The sequence below is a fragment of the Mycena indigotica genome (genome assembly GCF_014461135.1).
Source record: "Mycena indigotica strain 171206Taipei chromosome Unknown Mind.scaff0002, whole genome shotgun sequence".
NCBI lineage: Eukaryota > Fungi > Basidiomycota > Agaricomycetes > Agaricales > Mycenaceae > Mycena > Mycena indigotica.
This window is the reverse complement of record NW_023503001.1, coordinates 6,161,924-6,183,007: the sequence shown is the minus strand read 5'-3', so window position 1 is coordinate 6,183,007 and position 21,084 is coordinate 6,161,924. Positions and strand designations below refer to the sequence as shown.

General features: G+C 52.3%; 9 protein-coding genes across 9 annotated transcripts; 7 read left to right on the top strand and 2 right to left on the bottom strand.

The window, feature by feature from the left end:
• Positions 1-2,344: 2,344 nt before the first annotated feature.
• On the bottom strand, positions 2,345-4,367 carry MIND_00292100 (MYND-type domain-containing protein; the record flags this gene model as incomplete). Its single annotated transcript, XM_037359783.1, has 3 exons — positions 2,345-2,956; positions 3,007-4,191; positions 4,248-4,367. The coding sequence occupies 3 exons, from the start codon at positions 4,365-4,367 to the stop codon at positions 2,345-2,347; spliced, it is 1,917 nt and encodes a 638-aa protein (XP_037224878.1).
• A 1,352-nt stretch (positions 4,368-5,719) lies between these two features.
• MIND_00292000 (Hydrolase-4 domain-containing protein) lies at positions 5,720-7,024 on the top strand (the record flags this gene model as incomplete). Its single annotated transcript, XM_037359782.1, has 8 exons — positions 5,720-5,743; positions 5,799-5,865; positions 5,919-6,097; positions 6,141-6,271; positions 6,316-6,350; positions 6,403-6,473; positions 6,524-6,866; positions 6,927-7,024. The coding sequence occupies 8 exons, from the start codon at positions 5,720-5,722 to the stop codon at positions 7,022-7,024; spliced, it is 948 nt and encodes a 315-aa protein (XP_037224877.1).
• Positions 7,025-7,468: 444 nt separating this feature from the next.
• MIND_00291900 (uncharacterized protein) lies at positions 7,469-8,217 on the top strand (the record flags this gene model as incomplete). The annotated part of the gene is made up of 2 exons (XM_037359781.1): positions 7,469-8,110; positions 8,155-8,217. 2 exons carry the CDS (start codon positions 7,469-7,471, stop codon positions 8,215-8,217), a joined length of 705 nt encoding a protein of 234 aa, XP_037224876.1.
• Positions 8,218-8,283: 66 nt separating this feature from the next.
• On the top strand, positions 8,284-8,979 carry MIND_00291800 (uncharacterized protein; the record flags this gene model as incomplete). The annotated part of the gene is made up of 1 exon (XM_037359780.1): positions 8,284-8,979. One exon carries the CDS (start codon positions 8,284-8,286, stop codon positions 8,977-8,979), a length of 696 nt encoding a protein of 231 aa, XP_037224875.1.
• A 46-nt stretch (positions 8,980-9,025) lies between these two features.
• MIND_00291700 (uncharacterized protein) lies at positions 9,026-9,925 on the top strand (the record flags this gene model as incomplete). Its single annotated transcript, XM_037359779.1, has 2 exons — positions 9,026-9,573; positions 9,622-9,925. The coding sequence occupies 2 exons, from the start codon at positions 9,026-9,028 to the stop codon at positions 9,923-9,925; spliced, it is 852 nt and encodes a 283-aa protein (XP_037224874.1).
• Positions 9,926-10,009: 84 nt separating this feature from the next.
• MIND_00291600 (C2H2-type domain-containing protein) lies at positions 10,010-12,109 on the bottom strand (the record flags this gene model as incomplete). The annotated part of the gene is made up of 6 exons (XM_037359778.1): positions 10,010-10,670; positions 10,750-11,292; positions 11,347-11,394; positions 11,444-11,619; positions 11,663-11,801; positions 11,850-12,109. 6 exons carry the CDS (start codon positions 12,107-12,109, stop codon positions 10,010-10,012), a joined length of 1,827 nt encoding a protein of 608 aa, XP_037224873.1.
• A 99-nt stretch (positions 12,110-12,208) lies between these two features.
• On the top strand, positions 12,209-13,797 carry MIND_00291500 (uncharacterized protein; the record flags this gene model as incomplete). Its single annotated transcript, XM_037359777.1, has 7 exons — positions 12,209-12,222; positions 12,263-12,328; positions 12,372-12,633; positions 12,688-12,990; positions 13,038-13,238; positions 13,285-13,413; positions 13,459-13,797. The coding sequence occupies 7 exons, from the start codon at positions 12,209-12,211 to the stop codon at positions 13,795-13,797; spliced, it is 1,314 nt and encodes a 437-aa protein (XP_037224872.1).
• Positions 13,798-18,124: 4,327 nt separating this feature from the next.
• Positions 18,125-19,516, top strand: MIND_00291400 (Hydrolase-4 domain-containing protein; the record flags this gene model as incomplete). The annotated part of the gene is made up of 7 exons (XM_037359776.1): positions 18,125-18,242; positions 18,414-18,613; positions 18,660-18,784; positions 18,837-18,871; positions 18,924-18,994; positions 19,047-19,383; positions 19,440-19,516. The coding sequence occupies 7 exons, from the start codon at positions 18,125-18,127 to the stop codon at positions 19,514-19,516; spliced, it is 963 nt and encodes a 320-aa protein (XP_037224871.1).
• A 791-nt stretch (positions 19,517-20,307) lies between these two features.
• MIND_00291300 (uncharacterized protein) lies at positions 20,308-20,933 on the top strand (the record flags this gene model as incomplete). Its single annotated transcript, XM_037359775.1, has 2 exons — positions 20,308-20,335; positions 20,389-20,933. 2 exons carry the CDS (start codon positions 20,308-20,310, stop codon positions 20,931-20,933), a joined length of 573 nt encoding a protein of 190 aa, XP_037224870.1.
• Between the last annotated feature and the right edge of the window lie 151 nt (positions 20,934-21,084).

Below are 21,084 nucleotides of genomic sequence, written 5' to 3'. Positions count from 1 at the left end.
GTCAATGGACTCCAACCCTACAAGTACACGCACACACATCTCCCTCAGCAACACGAAAGCCACGGAGAAGAAAGCCCGGAGGGACCACCGGGCGGGTGAAGGCGGAACCGGGGCGGGCGACAAGGTGCGTTTTGTCGAGCCATTTCTTTGCTTCTTCTACCCAACATCTCATGGCTAGTTCGAAGATGCCAACTCTTGCCGCTCTCCTGTTAGGTTGCCCAATACCACTCAACAGCCTTCGCAAGGTTTTGCTATGCGAGTTGTCGTCTGACGTTCACTTGGTCCTTCGCTACTCGTCTGCATACTGCGGCTGCTCAGAAACCTGCTGTAATAACGGAAACAGGGTGTGGAAGCTCTCATGGACGCGGAGCTGGAAGCGTTGGGTGATCATCTGTGCGTTTTCGTTTTTTTGCACTCCTTCCTTCCTTGACGTCGCACTTTCAAGCATGATTTTGCCCTCCGTTTCCTACCGCTTCTCACTCAATCTCGCACGAAGACGGTCGCTCGAAATCCTCTCTTTGCGCGAAGTTCGGAACTGCTGAGAGAGAACTTGAACGAGCTGCCCATGTTGCGAGTGTGAGGCATTCACAGGGAGGGCTTCAAGTGGTGCGTTAATTCTGCGTGATCGTTTCTAGCGACTGCTGAATATAGCTGCTATCTCTGCATCTAGTGCATATTAATCCTCGCCATTATGTACAGCATCGACAAAACCCAGCCCTCGACCCCTTCCTGCGTCTTGCGAGCTACCATTCGGCACTTCCGCTCTCATATCCCGACCTCTGCACAATCCTCATCGGCGTATCTGATGCAACGAGGTCTTCTCTTGCATATTCACGCTCCCAAATAGCCACACCGCCGACCCTTCTCCCATCTTACGTCGCCGCCTTTTCCTTGGATGTCACACTGGTTACGGTCACGCATCCAGGCGACAATTTTACATCTCCGTGCACACTCTATCTGGTGCTCTACTAAGTGTACCTCCAGACGTAGTATGATTCCCTCGTCGCTCTCAATTTTTTCCTCAGCCTATATCCATCGTTCAGACGCTCGTCGTGCCCGTTCTCCTCCATCCACACCATCGCAGCACAATCGACTGCAACTCCGCGACGCGCGTTAACGGGGCTCGGTCCTTTGTATCCGACTTTGGAGGGTGGTGATGTGGTGAAGAATGTCCAATTGCTCCGCTGGTATCCACGGTGGAAGGGGTTCGCTCGTGGACTTTTGTCGGTGGATGGGTGGTGACTGCGATTATTGGTTTTGCAAGTCCCTTCTGCTGTCTATGCTTGCATTGTCTAATGGCTCCACTACAGCCTCTACGAGTGCGCTGTCTGCGAAAGCAAACGATGTCAGGAAGCATTTGAAGGCATTGCGAACGTCTATCGTACATCAGGACACTGCTGTTGATGTCTGAAAAACTATCAATGTAATCGTCTTTCGCGGGAGCACAACGATCATCTACACCCAACCCTACATTGACATGGCGCGCAAGCTTATTCGGAGAAAGTGCAATGTGTTGTTACTGTCTTACCGCGGGTACGGATATAGTGTCTGTTCCTCATAGACTTATTGACGACTGCTAAGATTCGAAAAGTCTGCCGGAAAGCCCTCAGAAAGCGGTATCTCTTCCTATCTCCTATCAGCCAAGACGATCTTGCTCAAAGCATATCTATTAGGCCTCCAGTTGGATGCACAAGCTACATCACGAGCAAGCATTCTCTTTCCGCCCTCTCGGCCGAAACCTTCCTTGGTCAGTAATATGACAAGGGTGAAGACTTCGTAGCGGATGGCTCCGAATCCTTGTTCTCTCTAATCAAGTTCGTCGCAGGCTTACGATACAAGTCTTGTACATGCTCCTTCATATGCCAAAATCTTGGCAAAATTTGGGCCCCATGTTGTCCCTGTGGGTTTGCTCGCGGTCATTCGCGCTCTGCTGCTACCTCTGCAACACTTCCTTCTTTTTTATACTTAGTCGTTTAGACCTTCTATGGTCAATCCATTTCGTCCAGCTTATTCTGCGGGCTTTGCTTGCTTATGTTCCTCCTCATTCAAGTGAACTTTCGTGGCAAATCCGTGTCCATGCGGACTAGTAGGTTGATCTACGTTCCATTCATGGAAGGTGTCTGCCCAAATTTGGACACCCTCTCCTCGATCATGATGCGACGGGCATTCGATTGAGATGATGATATTGGGGAGACAGTCTTGATACTACTGAATACTTATACAGTATAGGTAGCAGCGATAATAATTCGTCCTTGGTAACTAAAAGAGCGTATGAATATAAGTATCCGAGTTAAGGAAAATCAAGGAAAGTGAGTATCCCGGAAACAGTCCTACGTCCCTGCGTTCAATATACCTCGTCCACATCCCACTCGCTCAGCTCCACAAGTCGACGATGGATCTCGGGAAATGCAGCTTCGAGCTCCGTCTCAGAAGGAAATTCAATTCCCTGCGGAAGAAGCGCCAACAACTCCAGCAACCCGTCTGCGAGCTCGTTACTTGTCGACCACAAATGCACCTCCATGCGATTAGCATACCCCGGGCAAAGGACCACATGACAGCCCGTACGGAGCTGCTCCCCCCAGTCGTATGCGCGAAAGCGGCATCCGTCCAACTCCGGTGTTGAGAGGGGAATAACCGCAACCGTAAGCGGCGCATCAGCCGTCCGCGTGCGGTAGTCGAACACGGTGACAAACCGCGTCTTCGGCCCACGCTCGTACATGAATTCAAGCTGACTCAGGAGGATGCCGAACTTGTTGCGCTGGTAGTCGCTGAAGACGATGTATCGGATGAAGCGCGATTGTCGGGTGTCAAGCTGGTCAATTGGGAGAGCCGTGGTTTTGCACAGTCCACGATGCCCGCGTTTCCAGCCCGCTTTTTGGCAGGCCCTGTCGCAATAGACGGCGAACCCGCAGCCCGCGCAGCGCTTGAACTCCGCCAACGGTTGGATGTTCTTGCACTGTCAAATCAGGTCAGCGTTGCTTGAAAATGGAAAGGAAGACAGCTTACATCAGGATTGTGGCACATCTGTCGGTGCACCCATGCCGGCGACCGGTAAAACGCGAAGCTGGTCGCTGTCTGCTGAAACAACAGCAACACGGAGTCCCAGGCAGCACGTATTTCGTTGTCGGCGCGCATTTCCCCGCTCCCCGCCCAGTTGCCTGACAGGCTAGCGCACTGCGAAGCAACGTCCCGATGAATCAGGGCGGCAGGGATGATGTCGTACAATAGGTGGAGAAAGAGTTCACGTGGAATCGAGTCGACGGCGTGATTGGTGAGGATCGCAGCGAGAATAGACATGACGCCGTCAAGTGCCCGCGGAAGGCATCGGTCGACGAATTTTGGATCGAGCAGCAAAATGAGCACTTTCAGAGTGTCCTCCATAACGTTCGCATAGTTAAGGTCGTTCAGTTTACCAAGGAGCCCGATTATAGCGCGTAGAGCGCCTGCTTCCAGGAGCGCCTCGGCGTGGTCAGACCCAGCTGCGAGCGAAGTCAAAGCCAGGAGGGAACTGAGGTGCGGTGGCACAGGCATAACGTGGCAGTCACAATGCTGGGGAAATTCCAACCCGCCTACAATGAGCGACATGAGATCACGGCTTCCGTTGGCAAGATCAGACGAAAGCTCATCCAAAATGGCGGGCGTTGGCGTTCGCAGGTGAGACGAGATGATGATATGGAGCATAACAAAAGCAGCCGGGCCACCAGCCTCATGGACCGAGAGGGTCTTCATACGGTCCCACACTCGCCCGCAAAAGGCAAGCACACCGGGTGTATTGCACAGTGCAGCAATGGACTCGTTGCCGTCAGCCGCAGGAACAAATTGTAGGGGCCCAATAAGCACAGTGAAGATTGGGTGTTTTGCCGGTACAGCCTGGGGGTGGTAGACAGCGATATTCTCGAGGAACTTGACCCAAGGCCAGACCCGAGCCCATAATTCGGCTTTGGCAATGTTGTCTATAACCATAGCATCGCACATCCTAGTCAGAACTTGGAGAGCAAGTACCGCGCGGAGGACAGCGTCGGGGAGAAGGTCATCCTCCATTGTCAGAGGCTTCTTGGGAATGTCGAGCGGATCGAGATTGGCGTGGACAAAGGGGATATAGAAGCGAGAGAGTTTTTGGAGGGCGAGGCAGTGAGCTGCAACCGCTTCCCAGTCCTGCAGGGATTTATTGGCAGCAGCTTTGCCGCGGTTCTACGGAGGGAGAGGGTTAATTATAAGAGACGTCTCCGTCGTTGAAAGGAGCGCACCTGAAGTCCGCGCGGGAGCATGTTAAGATTGAGTTGAGCAAGGCGGAGAGATGGATGCATGGTTGGTCGTTGTGAAAGTTGGGAATGTTGGAGGGCCAGTAATGGCCGTGGACAGTCCATTATAAGGGCATGCAACGCTAGTCAAAGCACCTGAAAGCGGAGGAGGCGCATTGTCCGCGCTCTGTTTGCCAGTGCTTGGTTTCCCCACAATGTCATGACAATATCGCAAGGCACAGATGAGGGTCCAATGAGATACACCAGCACGAGTAAACGGAAGGAGAGGAGGAGGAGGAGGAGCGTGCAGTTCGCAGCAAAGTACTGCGACATCGACGTTGCGGACATCCCGCGCCGGTGTGACAAAATGGTCACTCAAAATGGTCACTCGCCATTTTCTCTTCCGCCCCCTCTTTCTTGGGTTGATTCCCACCTGCTTGCCATGCTCATATGTTGTCGCAAACGCTCCAGCGCATCTTCTGGATGAAAAGCCCATGAATCTCACGATGGAACACCGCCAAATGTAAACGCGGCTGACAAGGGTGGAAGGAAATTTGGGAGTGGGCGCTTGCCAGTGCTGGTTGGATAACTGGGGCTTATTGACTGTGCGTGCATCTCTATTATGCCCTACTCCTGGTCTCACAGCGTTCAGGCAACGACTCACTTACGATATAACTGGGTACTCACTTGTCGTTGACCACATATCGGGAATCTCGATTCTCCTGTAGCAAGCAGGTACTAGTAGCGGCCTCTATTCACGCGCTCAGCCAACTGGCCGGGGACGACCTGCTGGACTCCCCACAACTCCTCCAGCCATCGACCAAGTTCCGACTTCCGCTCCCGGTATACATAGTCAGTAAACGGCACTTATCCGTTCACCGCCTCGTGCTGCCCCACAACCTGCAGCCATACCCTTTTTGCGTCCCGCAACCCCAGTTACACCGCCCGTCTTCGCAAACGCGTTCCTCTCCCTCCCCGCGTTGTCCACGACTGGCCATATATTGCGGCTTGCCCTGCTCAATTTCTTCGCCATTCAGCAGTGGAACTTGGCCTCAAAGTTGCCGATCATACCCACAACAGTGCCGAGGCTAATTCTCAGCGGCGCAAACAACAAGATTGTGCCGAGGAAACACATGGAGAGCTTATCGGAAATAGCAAGGGAACATAACACGGGAGAACCGTCCGGGTCGACTTGATTTGCGTCGCTGAAGACCCACATGCATGGTGAATTAATTTCCTGTTGCGCATTCCAGCAGGCTGATGAGCCTTGATAGCGGGTACTTTTTCTTCACCCGGGACGTTGGGATAAGGTCGACAAGTAGCTTCATTCTGTAACGGCTCCACCCGAATCGTACTCCGTTTTCATTCTATTCGACCCATGCCGTCATTACCAAAAGTCGCTTTTTGTTCAAGACGGGAACGAGGCGCTTTCCGCTGGCTTAAATGCACACCACTATGAACACGGCCTCCCATCTACCATGGCCCCATTCGCAATATGGCTCGTGAGTCGGTCTTGTTCTGTTGAAACCAGTTCGTTGACCTCTTCAAACTCCACAGGGCTGGAAGCTCCTGAGACACGGCCAGAAGTTCGCGCTGTACTCATTAGGCTACGTCGACACTCGAAGTGACTCGCGCTATCGCGCTAGTGCTCGTTTCACGCGCTGACGACGCCTGCAGAGATCTATGACCGGCCAAAGGACTATGGCCTCGAGTACGATTATCTCGAGTTGACAACGGCCGATGGTGTGCGATTGGAATGCTTCTTCGCCAGATACGCCGCGCAAAACGCCTCCCGCATCGAAACCCACGAAAGAATCCATAGAACCAACCTCGGAATACCTGTGCCAAACTTCGACGTGTGTTTCGCCTCTCTCGTTTCCTTCTGCTGATGTCGTGTAGGTGGAGCCTGTTGTCGCCAATGTGATTGTCTTTCACGGGAGCACAACGAGCATCGACACCCAGCCCTACATCGACATGGCGCGCAAACTCATTCGGAGGAAATGCAATGTTCTATTGGTCTCTTACCGCGGGTACTTACGTGTACAACGTGTTGTTCTTATTGACACCTTCTCAGATTTGGAGACTCTGCTGGAAAGCCATCGGAAACCGGTATGTTTCTCTGTCAGCGCAGAGGATTTTCGCTCAAAGTATTATATGTTAGGTCTCCAGTTGGATGCACAGGCTGCTTTGGACTACATCACCAACGATCCGTCTCTTGCGGCACTTCCGACGGTATTTGTTTTCCTATTCTCGACTCGTGCTCACACTAGTACTCCTGACAGTTCTTGTATGGGTTCTGCTTGGGCGGCGCGGTAGCGATTGATTTGGCGGCACGCAACCCGACCGCCATATCGGGAGTCGTCGTCCAGAACACGTTCCTTTCCGTCCCCCGCCTCGTCCGCGACTGGCGCTATATCGGATGGCTTGCCAAGCCCCTCGTGACGCAGCGCTGGGACTCCGCGACGAGAGTGCCGTCCATACCAGCCGCGGTGCCGATGCTCTTTCTCAGCGGGGCCAACGACGGGCTGGTCTCCAAGAAGCACATGGAGGGCTTGTGGGCGATCCGCAAGGGGGCGACGCCGTCTGAGTTGGACAGTTTTGAGTCGTTTGCGGGCGGGACACATCGTGAGTTTGTCTGTCTTGTGTTTTCACCGGCAGGCCCAGCAGCTGATGTGTTGCCAACAGTTTATACGGAGCTTTGCCCGGGATTTTGGGACAAGATTGATGCCTGGATCAACGCTGTTGTTCCAGTCGGTAATATGACCCGGGCGAACGCTTTGTAGTACATAGATGAGAGCGGATGACAGTGGGCCCGAATCTTCAGACTGTTCTGTCTTTTCAAGGTAGTCAGAGGCTTTCCGAGATAAATGTGTACGCTTTGCATAATATGACATAAGCAGCCAGCGTCAATGCTGGGGGAAGGATGCATAAGTAGTGCTGAAAGGTCGATAAACAACTATTTGCGTAGTCTCGTACCCAGACGTTCTTTCGAGAATCGCTCGCTGCGCGAGCAGAGTCCTGCGGACCGGTCCACGTGACTGATTGGAGATTTTGATGCAGGGATTCTCTCTAGAACGTCTGGGGCAGTTCGTATCAGAAATAGCAGATCCTGTCACATCAATTTTATCATATGATTATCGAGCCCATCAAACGGGACCGTAAATGGCTGACAAGACCCCTGAGTGGTCTCAAGAGTTATTTGCAATGGAAAACACCCTATCTGGCCAATGTCTGAGCTCACCGACGAGGAGTGGGCCTCTCTACTTGGAGAAGATGCCAATCCTGGCCTGAATGATGCAGACGAGGACTCCAGTGATGAGGAAGAAGACTCGGATAACGATGAGCCTATGCCCCTCCGCCCACAGTCGCCAACCGTGCTCTTATCGGAGGAGCCTCCAGCACCGGATAACATGCCTCAGCGTGTTAAACAAGCCCTTGCCCATTTGTCTGACCTGGGACTTGACTTCACAACCTTTGTGGACGCTGTTCTCTGGGGTAATGAGCCCTGTCGTCGCGACAGCATGATTCGCGGCACTCGCACAAACTTCATGAATAGCCCATCGTTTCCAAAGATCCTGGCACGGCTGTGGGACCCACCTCGACAGCAGAAAGACCGACCATCACGGCTGGTCATGGAGAACTTTGTGCAGCAAGCATGGTCAGATTTATTGGTCCAAGAGCTCAATGGGTTGGCACCATTCTTTTCGTCCAAGAAGGGAGAAGATGTGACTGTCAAAGCCCTCACGAGTCTCAACTTCACTGAGCTTACGGCTCAGGTTCAAGAGAGAGCCCCTCATCTCTGGAAGACTCTTTTAAATCTTGCGATGTCGGAGGATCAGAAGCGAAATACTCACAAAAATCCATCGAAAGTAAGTCTATGAGCATTACCTGAATTTCGTTTGACAAATCGTAGACAATTATTATGATTCTCGCGATGCTATCCTACTCTCGTTCACACAAACGGAACCTCTTCTAAAAAGCACTTTCCGTTTACGCCAAGTTCCGAGGGTTATCAGCGAAAGCATTCGAGGCGTTCCACGCAATGGGAATTTTGATGTCATACAAGTGGACAACAGACTCGGTTGAGAGTATTTCGAAGGCGTCGATGGAGGAGGTGGTTCAGCTGTTGAAGGTCTTCCAGTGGATCCTATCTTACGATAACATCCAGCTGGCGTTCCGAGTCTTTTCTCAGCGGCTCGATAACCTGGGCGAATTCGGGAGTGGATGTGCCGCTACAGTGTATATCAAGAAGGGCCTCTTACCTTTTCCTCCAGAAGTCAATCATGCCTTCCAACTCCATCGAGCAAAAGGAATGTTGAATCCAATCACTGTTGGCGATGTTCTCGACTTGTGCCAAAAGCATCAAGCCTCTATCGAAGCTCGCATGATCTACCACACACTCCAGTTCCTTCTCCAAACCACCGACTTTAACCTCGGAGCCTATCGGCACCGCGAGAGTGAAATCTTCAAAGCTCCCGATTGGCTAGACCCACTTCCCGCAGGCAAAGAGCATACTGCATCACAGTACCTGCTCGGTAGCGTCAATATCACCGAAACAAGTTACGAAGATCATGTCAAACTCATCGTGGAATGGCTGAAGCAGCTCGGAATTGAGGTACCTGAAGAACAGAAGAAGTTGGGACTAGAGAAGCTGATTGCCTGGTGCGGAGACCAACTGACTATTGATCGACTTCGAGGCCTTTTGGCGTTTCCGAGCTGGAGATTCGAATTCCTTTGATCGTCTTGACTGGATGCTGACGGTTTTTGGCTGGTTTCATCTTCAGATGGCTTACGCACAGTCAATCTTCAAGCAATACCTCGGAACTACCAAAGGCGAGGGCTTGCGAAAGGCTTTCTCCACGTTGAAGCGCCGTGGCCTCCAGACAGCCTCAATCAAAGGCCCATTCCACCAGTCTCTCGAGGAAGCAATCTACCATGTCACCGAAGCCCATCTTCTTGTTGAATGGAAACGAGCGGGACAAGTGTCGTCATTGCGCGAGCTGCAACGCAAGTCCCCGACAGAGCTGAAGAAGATGGCTACAACAATAGTAGCTGAGCGAGCATCCACGGATGCTCTCAATAAACTCGCATTTGAATGGGATGACAACAAGGCAGCAATTGACGAGGGCCTCCGCCAGACGATTATGTATAATCGGGATGCATTGCAGTATATCGTGCTTGACGAAGCTATCAAGAACGGCGACGTCGGCATGATGGAGGCACTCTTGCCGACACTACTCTTCCGCTTCATCGGTGGTGGGAACAAAAAATACCAGGTTGAAGTCTTGGAATTGCTCCAGGGACTTGAGCGAGAATGGACACTAGAAGTGAAGTAAGCACAAAGCTATGTTTATTGTCTGCGCATGCTGAAGTCTTACAGGCAGTTTATTCGTGAAAATTGTTGGGTCATCAATTTTGTCGGTCGTCGCAACTCCCATGTGCCTATCGACCAGGCGCAAGAGCATAACATCAAGGATATCAAGGTAACATACCGCTCAGAGGGCTTCAAGATCAACTGGTCGTACTTGAAGAAACTCCATCCCGCTATACCAGTCATTCGAGCTCTCTGCGAACACATGGAACATGAGTTCGGGACAGATACGCGAGGCAAAAAACATTCCGCACCACGAAAGGACTCATCAGCAAAATCGTTTTTTTCTGGGCCGTCTGGGCTATCTAGCTGATCTAGCCGGTCTGGCTCTAGTATCTCCAGAACACGGCTGGGCCCAGACCACTGCCAGACCCAGCCTAGACATTCACCTAGATTGCTAAAATAGTATTTCATTCGCATGTGCGTCTATATACTTATTTACATGAAAAGCTTCGAAAGCGTCAAGAGAGTGTATGTAGCGTAAGTCGCGAGGAATTTCACGCTGTCCAAAGACAGGAATTAGATGTGCGGCACGAAGCATGCTGTCTAGATGCTCGATGGTCAGTAGACGCGACCCATTCCTCATCTCTGGCTTCACAATCCACATGCCCGTCTGGCGGTCCGGGCGGCGTGCAACTTTCTTGAACCATTCAACGAGGGCACAGGGATGGTGAGTGCCCTGATAGGTGAAGGAGAAGAGGAGCCGCACACGAACAGCGCTCATTCCTTTGAACCCAGCAATGTCCTCGTTCTCCACCAGGAGCGCGCAGTCACGTCGAGGGCCATGCTTGCGCCATGACGGAGTACATCGAATCCGCTCTCGTTTCATTCCGCGAATGCCAGAGGGGTCACTTGGCGAGTAGAAACTCGCAATTGCCGAGTGGAAAACAGCAAGATTCCGAATGTCGTCCAGGTCGATATCGTCGGGAATTATTTCATCGTCTTCATCAGAGCTGGGGGCGGAGAAGGGGGGCGGAGATAGGCTTGGAGAAGCGATGTAAATTGAGGAACTCCAATATGATTCCCGAGCTCGCCAGGACGAGCCGGGTATGACCGTTCTGTGGGGATTTAGAGAAAAGACAAGACATGAAGATTGATCTAACCGCGAGTACGGGCAAGTACTACCGAACCCTCTACCCGGGGCTATCAATAGCTTCCTCCTCCTCGGCATCATCCTCGGAGATAATTTTGTCGGGGAGGGTAGGGTATTGGGGTCGCAGCATTCCTCGCTCTTCAAAGTCTGCACGAGCAGCAGCGAGCTTGTCGAGACGTTGATTCGTGAGTAGCATTTGCCCTAATGCCTCGAAACGGCTTGACCGACGCCAGGGCTTCTTTACCGCAGTAATGTGGCGAGATTCGGTAATGGAGGAGCAGACGCCATATGGAGTACCAAACTGTTTAATGTCGCGGACGTAATGACACATTGAGTGCTGTCGCGGAAGTGAAAACCCATCGGGGCGAACTCCTGATGTTCGGAAAAACTCTCGACGGTCGTGATAAGTCGCAAGAGCAGTGTCGACAGCCTGTAATGTTGTTTCGTCAAAGTCCTGACGTCTTACAAGATAACAAAAATCAAGGAAGCTACTAAGCGCTTCCACGAGCTCACAAGGGACAAGGTCTTTAAGTGCCGGCAGATAGACCTGGCAAATGGTTAGAGACAATCGAAGCAGTGACAAGTACCTGCCTTCATTAGGGCCTTTGAATCATCCCCAGTCCATTGTTTGAACCGACGACCTTGTTTGAAACGACGCAAAACCAGCGAATGATGGAACCGCTGCAATCCTGAGACAAGTTAATCAATATTTTACAATATTCCTCACATTAGACTTACCGACGGTCAACTTCATCGAGGATCCTTTCCGCCTCCGCTTTTTCGTGGACGAGATAAAGGTATTCGCTCACCCACTCGACGAGATGGTCCTTAAACGTCCCCTTGATCAACTGGTGAAGAAGATCTGGCGATAGCATTTTATGGATATCGGCACGAGGGAAATCCATAGTAAACGGCTGCCGCATGTCAATTCAGGTCTACAAGTGAGATATAACTCACGATAATATCGGTATTGATGCCATAGTTTTCCCAGAGTACCTTGGCTTCACCGTCAAATGTGTCGATAATCTCCTCCGTCATAATATGGTCTCGGCTTGTCGAAATCGGCCCATCCAGATCATGCACAGGGGCTGTACATCTGGGAACCATAAGAACTGATGCTAGAATGCAGAAAGCAAAAACGGACTTGGTACACCAGCCCTGGACAACGCCCGCCAAAAGAACTTGCTCAGGATAGTCGGCGATGAATGGACCAAAGTCGTAAATAACACGACGGAAGTGGCCATCCGGACAACGACGAACAACTGGGGTGGTCATGCCTGCCTTCAACGTGCTCAGAACCGCAGCCCATGACGCATGATAGAGCTGGCGTTTGAATGTGCGAAAGGCGGGGTCGTTATCATATTTACGATCACCTGGCTGAGATAAGTCACCAATAAAAGACATGAAAAGCGCCACTGACTTTTCGGAATAGCGAGAAAGACAAAGGGAATGACACTGTTACGATGGCCCCATCGCAATGTACTATGTTGATTGCCCAGTGCCATGTACCCCGGATGGTACTCAACGTTGCCAGTCGAAACCGAGACAGTCGTCTAGCCAGCCCACATCTGCCGCTAAACGCAAAGTGGCCCCAGCAAGCGGCAATGAATTCGATGGCCCCAGGTACCTGCCCTCCTTCGCTCTTCCGGTGCTTACTTTGCTGTAGTGCCAAGAAGACAAAAAGCTCCCTCGGCGGCGTCTCCCGTAACTGGCGTCAAGTTACTGCCCTCGTTAAGCCCCCTGCGGCAGCTGCAACAGCATGGGACCGGACTATCGATCGCACTGTGCGAGCAACGTCAACTACATCCGCATCCTCTGGAGCCGCCCTCGATGGCGAGACCTTGGACCGGTTTGACGACGAAGCGGAGACTCTTGAAGATGGTGTGCAAGCAACCCAGCGAGCGACAGTTGGAGCGAAGACATCGCAGGTAAGAGTCAAGCGCCATTCCGTGAGAGAAATTTGACCAAAATCTTGACGTCAGATGGGAATCGTCCCTCACCAAAAGACACTCACTGTTGACGACGACATTGACGATGATGCCCACGAGAGGGGACGCAAACCGAAATACCGGCTGAGCGACCTCCCATTTCACACCCAGGAACACCGGGCACTGTTCAAGCAACGTGTTGTGGCCGATGTCATCGATTGGGCAGGGTGTTTAGCGCAACCATTCGCTGCTGCTGCCCATCCAGACTTCAAGAAGATCGTCAAGGAAGCTTACGAAGCGGTCTTCTCTAGCGACCCCGAATCACCGTTCGCTATTACGAAGGCGGTATATGGTGTGGTACGTTACCCTCAATGCCTGTTCTCTCGTTTGATGTCTGTCTACAGGTTTCCGGCGCTCTCTATACCTGGCGGAGCGAACTTGGAAAGGAGGCACTCGCTATCGCAGGCGACATTCTCCATGAGGTCCCTAATGATGAGAATGGCAAACCTATCACCTTGGTGCCTATCACCCCCGACATCGTCGCTGAACGTGCAAAGAACTATCTGAAGAATGCCGATTTTCTCTATGCTGGTGGAGCAGCACATGTGCGTCAGTTCATGGCAGCCTTGACCCATGCACTAACTCTTGTAGACGGGCTCTTACCGGTCTCGGTTCATTCTCGAGCCGCTCGGACGGCAGCATATCCGCCTAGCGATACAGCCCCGAACGGACCCAAACTATGGTTTTCCAGCTGGGGCTCTTGCGCTTTGCGCTGCTGCAGTATGTGCCACAAGCTTCCTCGCTTCTGTTATTAACTTTCTTTAGGCACAACGAGCTCTCGAGCTGTGGGAAACTGGCAAGCTCATCCAGACGATGGATGATGGGCATGGCAAGGACAAGAAGCTCCTCTTCTCTGGTGTCGATTGGACAAACACGACCACCAAGTATTACAACGGCATCGTCCAGAATCTCAAGTCGGTACAGAAGCAGCATCTCATTTTGGACATGGCAGCCCCCTACACCTCTCTTAAACGACGAGCCGCCGCCGATCTCCTCGAAGCAAGTAGCCGGAAGACGTACTCAAGTGCCCCTCAGGACCCGCGCCAGCATATCGATGTCTCCGACGACGAGCCCGAGGGTGATTATACAGTTGGAGGGAACTAACGATCAGGCAGCCTTGAATTAGTATACTGATTGTGCTATTGTACTGAATTCTATCCATATATACTGCTCTATCGTTGTTCTGTGAAATTGCTGTGAGCTTCTGGAGAATTCTAAATAATGTCTGGGGAATGGCTGAGGGTGTCTAAAATTGGACTTAGCCTCTGGGCATAGACATGCTCTGGGGATCTAAAAGATCTGTGGTATCCAGGGCTAGACCGCCCAGAAAAAAACGAATTTTGCTGATGGATCAAGATGTTGCTGCACTCCAGAAGTTGTTTGAAGACTCGACGCTCCATGAATATGAGGCAGGCCGTAAAGTCACAGGCAAGGACAAGTCCGTGGACTACTATGAGAAGGGTCAATTGACATGGACGGAAGGGAAGGTGACAGAGAAGTGGCTCGACGGTCGCAACTTTGAGAGATCGACAGCTGAGCTTTGGAATTGATCGCATTCGGTACGAGAAAGTGTAATGTAGAAACTATCAAAGAGTCGATGGGCTTGAATCGAGAGCGATAGCATAGTTGAGAGCTGGTAGTGGAGTATAATTGGACTGAGAACTGAGATTTGATGACAAAGGTGTAAAAAGCGATGGCGATGGCGTGAATACACTCGCAGGACCCTGAACCAGATGAGCCTTGAGTTGCCCGAGTCAAGTAGTCAACGTACTGGTGTTTGAAACAGCTGCAGTGGTTGCAGTGCCATGCGTTGTGTCTGTGAACGTAAACGAACCAGAATGTCGTTCTGTTGACGCTGCTCCTCTGCCATGAAGGCCATCCTGTTCTCCTCCGCAATCTCCTGCCGCGTCTTTTTGGGTCGCTTTGCCTGCTGAGTTGAAGGTGCCGTCAATGTCTGCTCCGAAACCTTGGCCTTCTTCGCACTCGTCCGTGATGCAACATAGACAGCATCGCACTCATGCACCACTTTCAACAAACTCTCTCCGTACTCCTCTGCAAAATGCCAACGAGGATTGAGTGCTCGAAGATCGTCGATGTTCTGAACGCAGCGTCCGTGGGTAGCGACGTAGGTGATGATCTTGTCTGGAAGTAAGACCGCGGCCGTAAATGCACATGAGTGGGTCTCATAGACGATTTGACGTCGCCACTTCTCCAATGCTTTCCGTACTGTTTGAAGGAACTCGTCACGACGCGTTGCTGGTACCATGCCTGGCTTGGCGCGAGGCCGCATCGCTCGTTTGCCATTAACATTTTGGGTTTTTGACGGTGTGAGAGGATCTTGGCTATGGTTTGGCGGTGGTGTTGTCGATCGTGGCTCTGAAGAACTTGGGACGGGAATTGATGCTTCTGGTGAGCAGCGATCACAACATATACCAGTGGGTTCTAATAGACTGTTAGAATTCTGGAAAATGGTGAAAAGAAACATACCTTGTCGGTTAGATGGGTTGTTGTAGTAGCGATCCGAAAAATCACGCTCGCATTCCTCCGTTTCGATCCACGCACGCATGACCGGGTCCACCTTCTTTGCCCACTCCAGACCGTCATCCTTTTCCCCGCCTACTCTCTCGTCGACACCAGAGTCCCCGTCTGTTTCATTTCCCACTCCATCCCCGACGTCTTCCATCTGTCGTAGTTGAGAGCCGCTGCCTTCATTCTTGTCATCATCACTGCTATCGGAAACATGGCCCACAAGATCTATTTCTTCCTCTTCCTCTCCATCCTTCTTCTTCTTCTTGCGTGGCTTTTGTTGCTGGAACATCTTTGCTTCCGCAAGAAGGACAGCGCGGGCATTGATCTCAGGCCGTCGACCCGCACGACCAATGCGCTGTTTGAAGACCGAAAGCGACGGCGGAACACCAAACTGGATGGCAAGCTCGATGTCGGGAATGTCTGCACCCTAAGGGCTGCGGTGAGCAAGTAGTAGCATGGATAAAATTCAAAAATGACGTACCATGCCTGCTGCTTCAGTCGCTATAAGAACTCGAATAGCTCCACTGGCAAAAGCATTCATGATGCGCCGTTTATCGTTCGTGCTGGCGTAATGCGTGCAGGCACTCGATGCTTGTCTTGATGCCAGAGTTGAAGCGACTACATAGGTAACGATGTCCTCGCTGCGTAGCCTTGAGTGTGTTCGTGAAAATGATGGTTTTGGGTATTTCGGCTGGCTTCGTGGCGTGAAATGGTAAGAATTTGTCTAGAGCCGCATAGTCTTGAGCGCCCTTCATTCGATGAATAGAAGTTGAGATATTCGGTCGGTCGTTGCCCAAGTTAAGATGAAAAACATCGTCAGGCGATATAAGAGAGCTTGTCGAAAGCAGCCTTGATGTGTGTCAATGCCATCGTGGCCGAAAGAAGTAGAACGGGGGTGTGTGGTTTGAATAGAGGCCGAAGGGAGTCCAGTAGCGCGTAATGAGGGCGGAAGTCGGGACCCCACTGCCTGACACAGTGCGCTTCGTCGACAGTTAGGTTGCCGACTTTGTCAGCGATTGCGCGAAGGGCCTCGCGAAAGCCTTCGTGTTTGAGGGACATCTCGGGGCCGGCAAAAATGGCCTGGTATCTGCCCTCAGATAGCTCCTGAAGTAGGCTGATTAGACGAAAGAATAATATAGTGCTATATACACGCACCTGTTTGAGCCTTGGATTTTCCTTCCATGTTTCCTCGTTCACAGCAATCGCCGAAATCCCAATTTTGTTGAAACGAGCGACCTGAGAGCCATTAGAGACGAGTACAGCTTGAAAAGAGTGAAATAGACGTACCTGGTCAGCCTGCAGAATCTTCAGTGGCGATATAATGAGCTCTATCCGACTTTTGTCCAGTAACAGCACCAACATCGCAGGAATGGTCTTCCCAAACCCGGTTCCTGCGATGAGAAGGGTATCGAGGCGGAGGAATATGGCCTCAGCAACATCAAGCTGCCATTCGTGAGCAGGCTTGCCAAATGCCTTCGTAAACTTGTCTTGTAGCTCGTCTCGTGTTTTCTGTGAGTCAAATTTCCGTTTCTTTTTCGCGCGCCGTCGAGCCTTATTGAGTCGTTGATAGGACGCTTGGCGGACGCGGCTCGTAGGGGCTGTCCGCCGGTGGGACAGGAGGGGTGGACGCGTCGGGCAGTTTGTGTACAAGATGATTGGATTCACGGGTATGTCACATCACAATTTCCTAATTCGTGAGGATCTGTCAATCTCTATACGAACTGCCCCAGACGTTCCGGTCGCCATTCCTGCACATCAACCTCCAAAACTCACGTGCAGGATCGGCGAAAACCGGAACGTCGGGTTTCGAGACTACTATTTGCGGCCGTTTTCGGATCCGCGGGTCACAAGTCCCGTGACATGTGTGACGGATAATCACACTGCTTGACAACGTCCACCGGCTATGGCAGCGAGTCTGCGATGCAGCGCATTCCCAGCATGGGCATAGGCTGCTAGCAGACCTCAACACGGGCCGGAATCCCCTCCGGATCCCGGGCCAGCGCTTGCCTGACGTGGGCCCTGGGCCCTCCCTGCAACGTTAACGCGCCGTCCAAGGCGCCGTCGACACCGACCAACTTCGCGCCGCCGCTGGCGCCTTCGAAGGACTACCACTGACACTGTGGTCTGCCGCTCGTCACTGGCAGCAAGGCGGCCAATGAGCAAACGGCGACAGAGGGCCCGGGGCCACCGGGACAAGGTGAAAATATGGCAGTGAAAAGGTGTCGTGCGCAGGCTTGAAAATTGCTAATACTTACTACTAGTACTAGTAGTGCGTTGAGAGCTTATGGCTAAAAGCACATCCCGTGGGGCTGGGTCCCCGCCGGACACGTGGCAACGGTGTGCTGTGAGTATAGGTCATACTTCGGCGTTCGCGCTGACGACCTGAAGGGCACTGCTATGATAGGCCCGGGGTCGAGTTGGGATGGGTGGTAAACCCGACTCGGAATTGCCTAGTTTGCATTTGCACAGGCTGATATCGCCCTTTTCAGGTCCGATATTAAACGGCTCCACTGATTCAAATTTCAGCCATATGACGTCTGATTCCATCCAAATGTCTTTCATCTGTGCGGTTTTCGTGCGCCTTTATGTCAACGAGGACGCAGCAGACGCTCCAAAGGGGGAACTCGGCGTAGTGTCTCTTCACTGCCTCCAGGGAGTGGAAGGAACATGCTTCAAGTTTGCGATTACGACTTCAACTTGAAGTTCAACTGAAAATACATGTGCGACTGTGGCAAGCCTCGAGGGAAGGTTCACTTGTGAGTGCACGGGTAATGAGTCGAATGCGTCAAAGCCTTTGACCATTTCAGGATCAGTCGGATGAAAGCAGTGTCTCATTCATTGAATGTAGTGCTGCAGCCTCAGCGGGAACGAGGCACCAGGCTGGCGTAGTGTATCTCCAAGCATGGAGAGCGCCCGCATCATTCGCTGGAGCTCCACCGCCCATGGCGTTTGCTTAAATACGGTGCGCTCCATTTGCACCCCTGTGTGTTTCTGCAATGCGCTCTCCTGTGATTTGGGCGGTGCGCATCCTTATCAACACTTTCTAGTCAACAACTTGAATGACCTTCTATGTAGTGCTCGAACTTCTTGCGACATGGCCAAAGCTTCTTACTGTACCCTTCGGCGTTCCTCCAAAGACGATGCAAGCCTGCCCCAACTCGCAGGGCCGGCAGTCTGATGTGTACCCACAGGGATTCAAGTTGACACTCCAGACTCCGTTGGGCTCGAATATGAAGACCTCGAGCTAACCACGGCGGACGGAGTGCGGCTGAACTGTTTCTTCATCGAGGCGGCTGTCCAATCCGCTGCCCGCCAACAAATGTTTCTCCACTACCGCTACCGCTACCAAGCCGACGGCGATTCTTCGGCCTTCCGTCCCCCAACGACATATGTGTGTAGGCTCTCGCTCCGGTAACGTCTGATGCACTTCCTTGTAGGATGCGCCTGCCGTCGCGAACGTAATCATTTTCCATGGGAATGCGATGAACGCCGGGGACTGTATTCCTCAGGCGCAAGAGTTGGTTATGCGGCGATGCAATGTCCTGCTCCTTTCTTATCGAGGGTATGTCCACCAGGCGCCGAGCGTCTCATTTCTCAGGCTGAAGGTTGGCCAGGTATGGGCACTCGGGCGGGGTCCCTTCGGAATTAGGTTTGCATGCCTCGGGAAAGTTGATCATAGCTCACAGTATAGTTCCTACTAGGGCTTCAGCGAGATGCGCAGGCGGCACTGGACTACGTTACGGCCAATTCTCGGACATCCGCACTCCCAACCGTACTACTTATCGTTGAACTTTTCCATTGAACTGTCAGCTGACCGTGGACAGATTCTCTTCGGGGCCTCCCTCGGCGGTGCAGTCGCGATCGACCTTGCCTCGCGCAACCCGACAGCCATCTCTGGGCTGATTATCGAGAACACTTTCTTGTCCATCCCCCGCCTCATCCGTCGCGTGCCATACGTCGGCCTGATCCTCAGCAGCATCGTCATGCAGCCTTGGAACTCTGCCGAGAAGCTGCCGCGCGTACCGGCGACCGTGCCGCTGCTTTTCTTGAGCGGGACATGGGACCAGGTCGTGCCAAGGCAGCACATGGAGGGCCTATGGGAGATCCGCAAGCAGGCCGCGTCTGAGCTGGACCGCTTCGAGTCGTTCCCGTACGGCCATAGTGAGGCCCCAGTTTCCCCCATTTTTGTTACTAGGCGTGTTAAACTGTTCGAACAGATAATACGTCTGCTGCTCCGGGGTATTGGGACAAGGTCGGGGGCTGGCTGCAGAGTGTTATACAGCCGAAACCGTGAACAGTTAGCCATGGTTTACTTGGTTGCATTACGACTTGAAATAAGGACATTACTTGGTTCTCGTGCGTTAAGGTTGGAGGATTATCCGCGTGCTATTGCACTTTTAGTGACCATAGCAGTAGAATACCTATCCATTCCCCATCTACCGTCGCAGAACTGGGTGGATACTTACCTGGAACAGTGCATAAATCTTTAATCCACACTCGTTGTGGCTTTCCTCAACTGGGCTGACAAGCGGCAAGCGCAAGGCCCTAAGAACGGCGGTTAGTAGGCAGCGTAGAAGTGGAGCCTATATGGGGAGCGGAGAGTTTGTTCAGCTCTTTTAAGCGAGCCGTAGCGTGAGTGAATGGAGAAAAAGGGCGGTCACCCCTGTGACACGCTCAGGTCTTTCCCCCCATCGCCGCTACAATTCACTTCTTCTCTGCTCGTCCAGCGGCCAACCAGCGGCTCCACATTGAGCGGCCCTCATCAACGAAATCGTAACATGAAGGGTCTGATCCAGCGGGAGCCGCGGGGAAAGGATAGTGGACGTGGAAAGTGTGTGAATGGCTTTCGCGTTCACCAAGACGGCTTTGCTGAGCGCACTGCCTAGTCGTCCTTTCCACACGTGCCCTCCAGATGGACTGAAAGACGAATAGGCGGTATGGGGAACAGGAATGAGGGAGCCACAGGTGCGTGAAATTTTCCATGTGCCTGCTAGTACCTACTGACAGTCTGTACTTGGCCCTTCAGCGCTGTGATAAGCCCGTATACTAAAGATACCGCTGCGGTCTGGCTCGGCACAGGCCAGTATGGCTTGGGCTTGCCGGCTAGATTCAGGTGCGTGAAGATCTCTGCTTTCTGTGTCTTTCTGACTAGTAGTCTCCCGCCAGACGATCTGAGGCTCCCGCGGCCTGAAGAAACACCCTTTACACGTCCACAAAACGCCAGTCGGGCCCAGAATACCGTGTTTGCTGGAGAGTCCGATTCGGGCGTCCCAACGCTATCTTGGATCTTTGCCTATCCTAACATTTTTCCAGCTTTCCCTGCCCATGGCGATGCTCTTCATCTGCCTCCATCGACTCCGCTTCTGCTCTTCAACTTGAAGCCACATGTCACTATTCGCAATCTCTCAGACCCGCGAGTTATACTCTGGATTCAAAGTGTGGAATGGAAACTTACAGGTCCCAATGGTGCAATGCGAGCTCTCTGCACCCCCATCGAACTCTTCCGAGCGCATCCACCGTCTTCACCCGCCATCTCCACTCGCAAATCCGATACACTCGCTCGCTATCCGAAAATGGAAGTCACGTGCCCGCCTTCTTCAAGCGGGAAAGACGGGCGATATGCGATGCCGCGGGCAAGAGCTACAGCTATGCCAACTGTATCTCCTGCTCTCATATATCAATGTCCAAAAACCCAAGTCTTTTCGGCCTAGCATGCGGTGCGGAACGGCGGGGTTGTCGGCAGTGTGGGCGGCGTGGATGTGGGCGTGGTTTGTGGGACGGGGAGCTAGTGGCTTGTCCTTCTTGAACAACTCCCGAACCCATTGACTGCCTTGAACGAATCTCAATCGGACAGTCAACAGC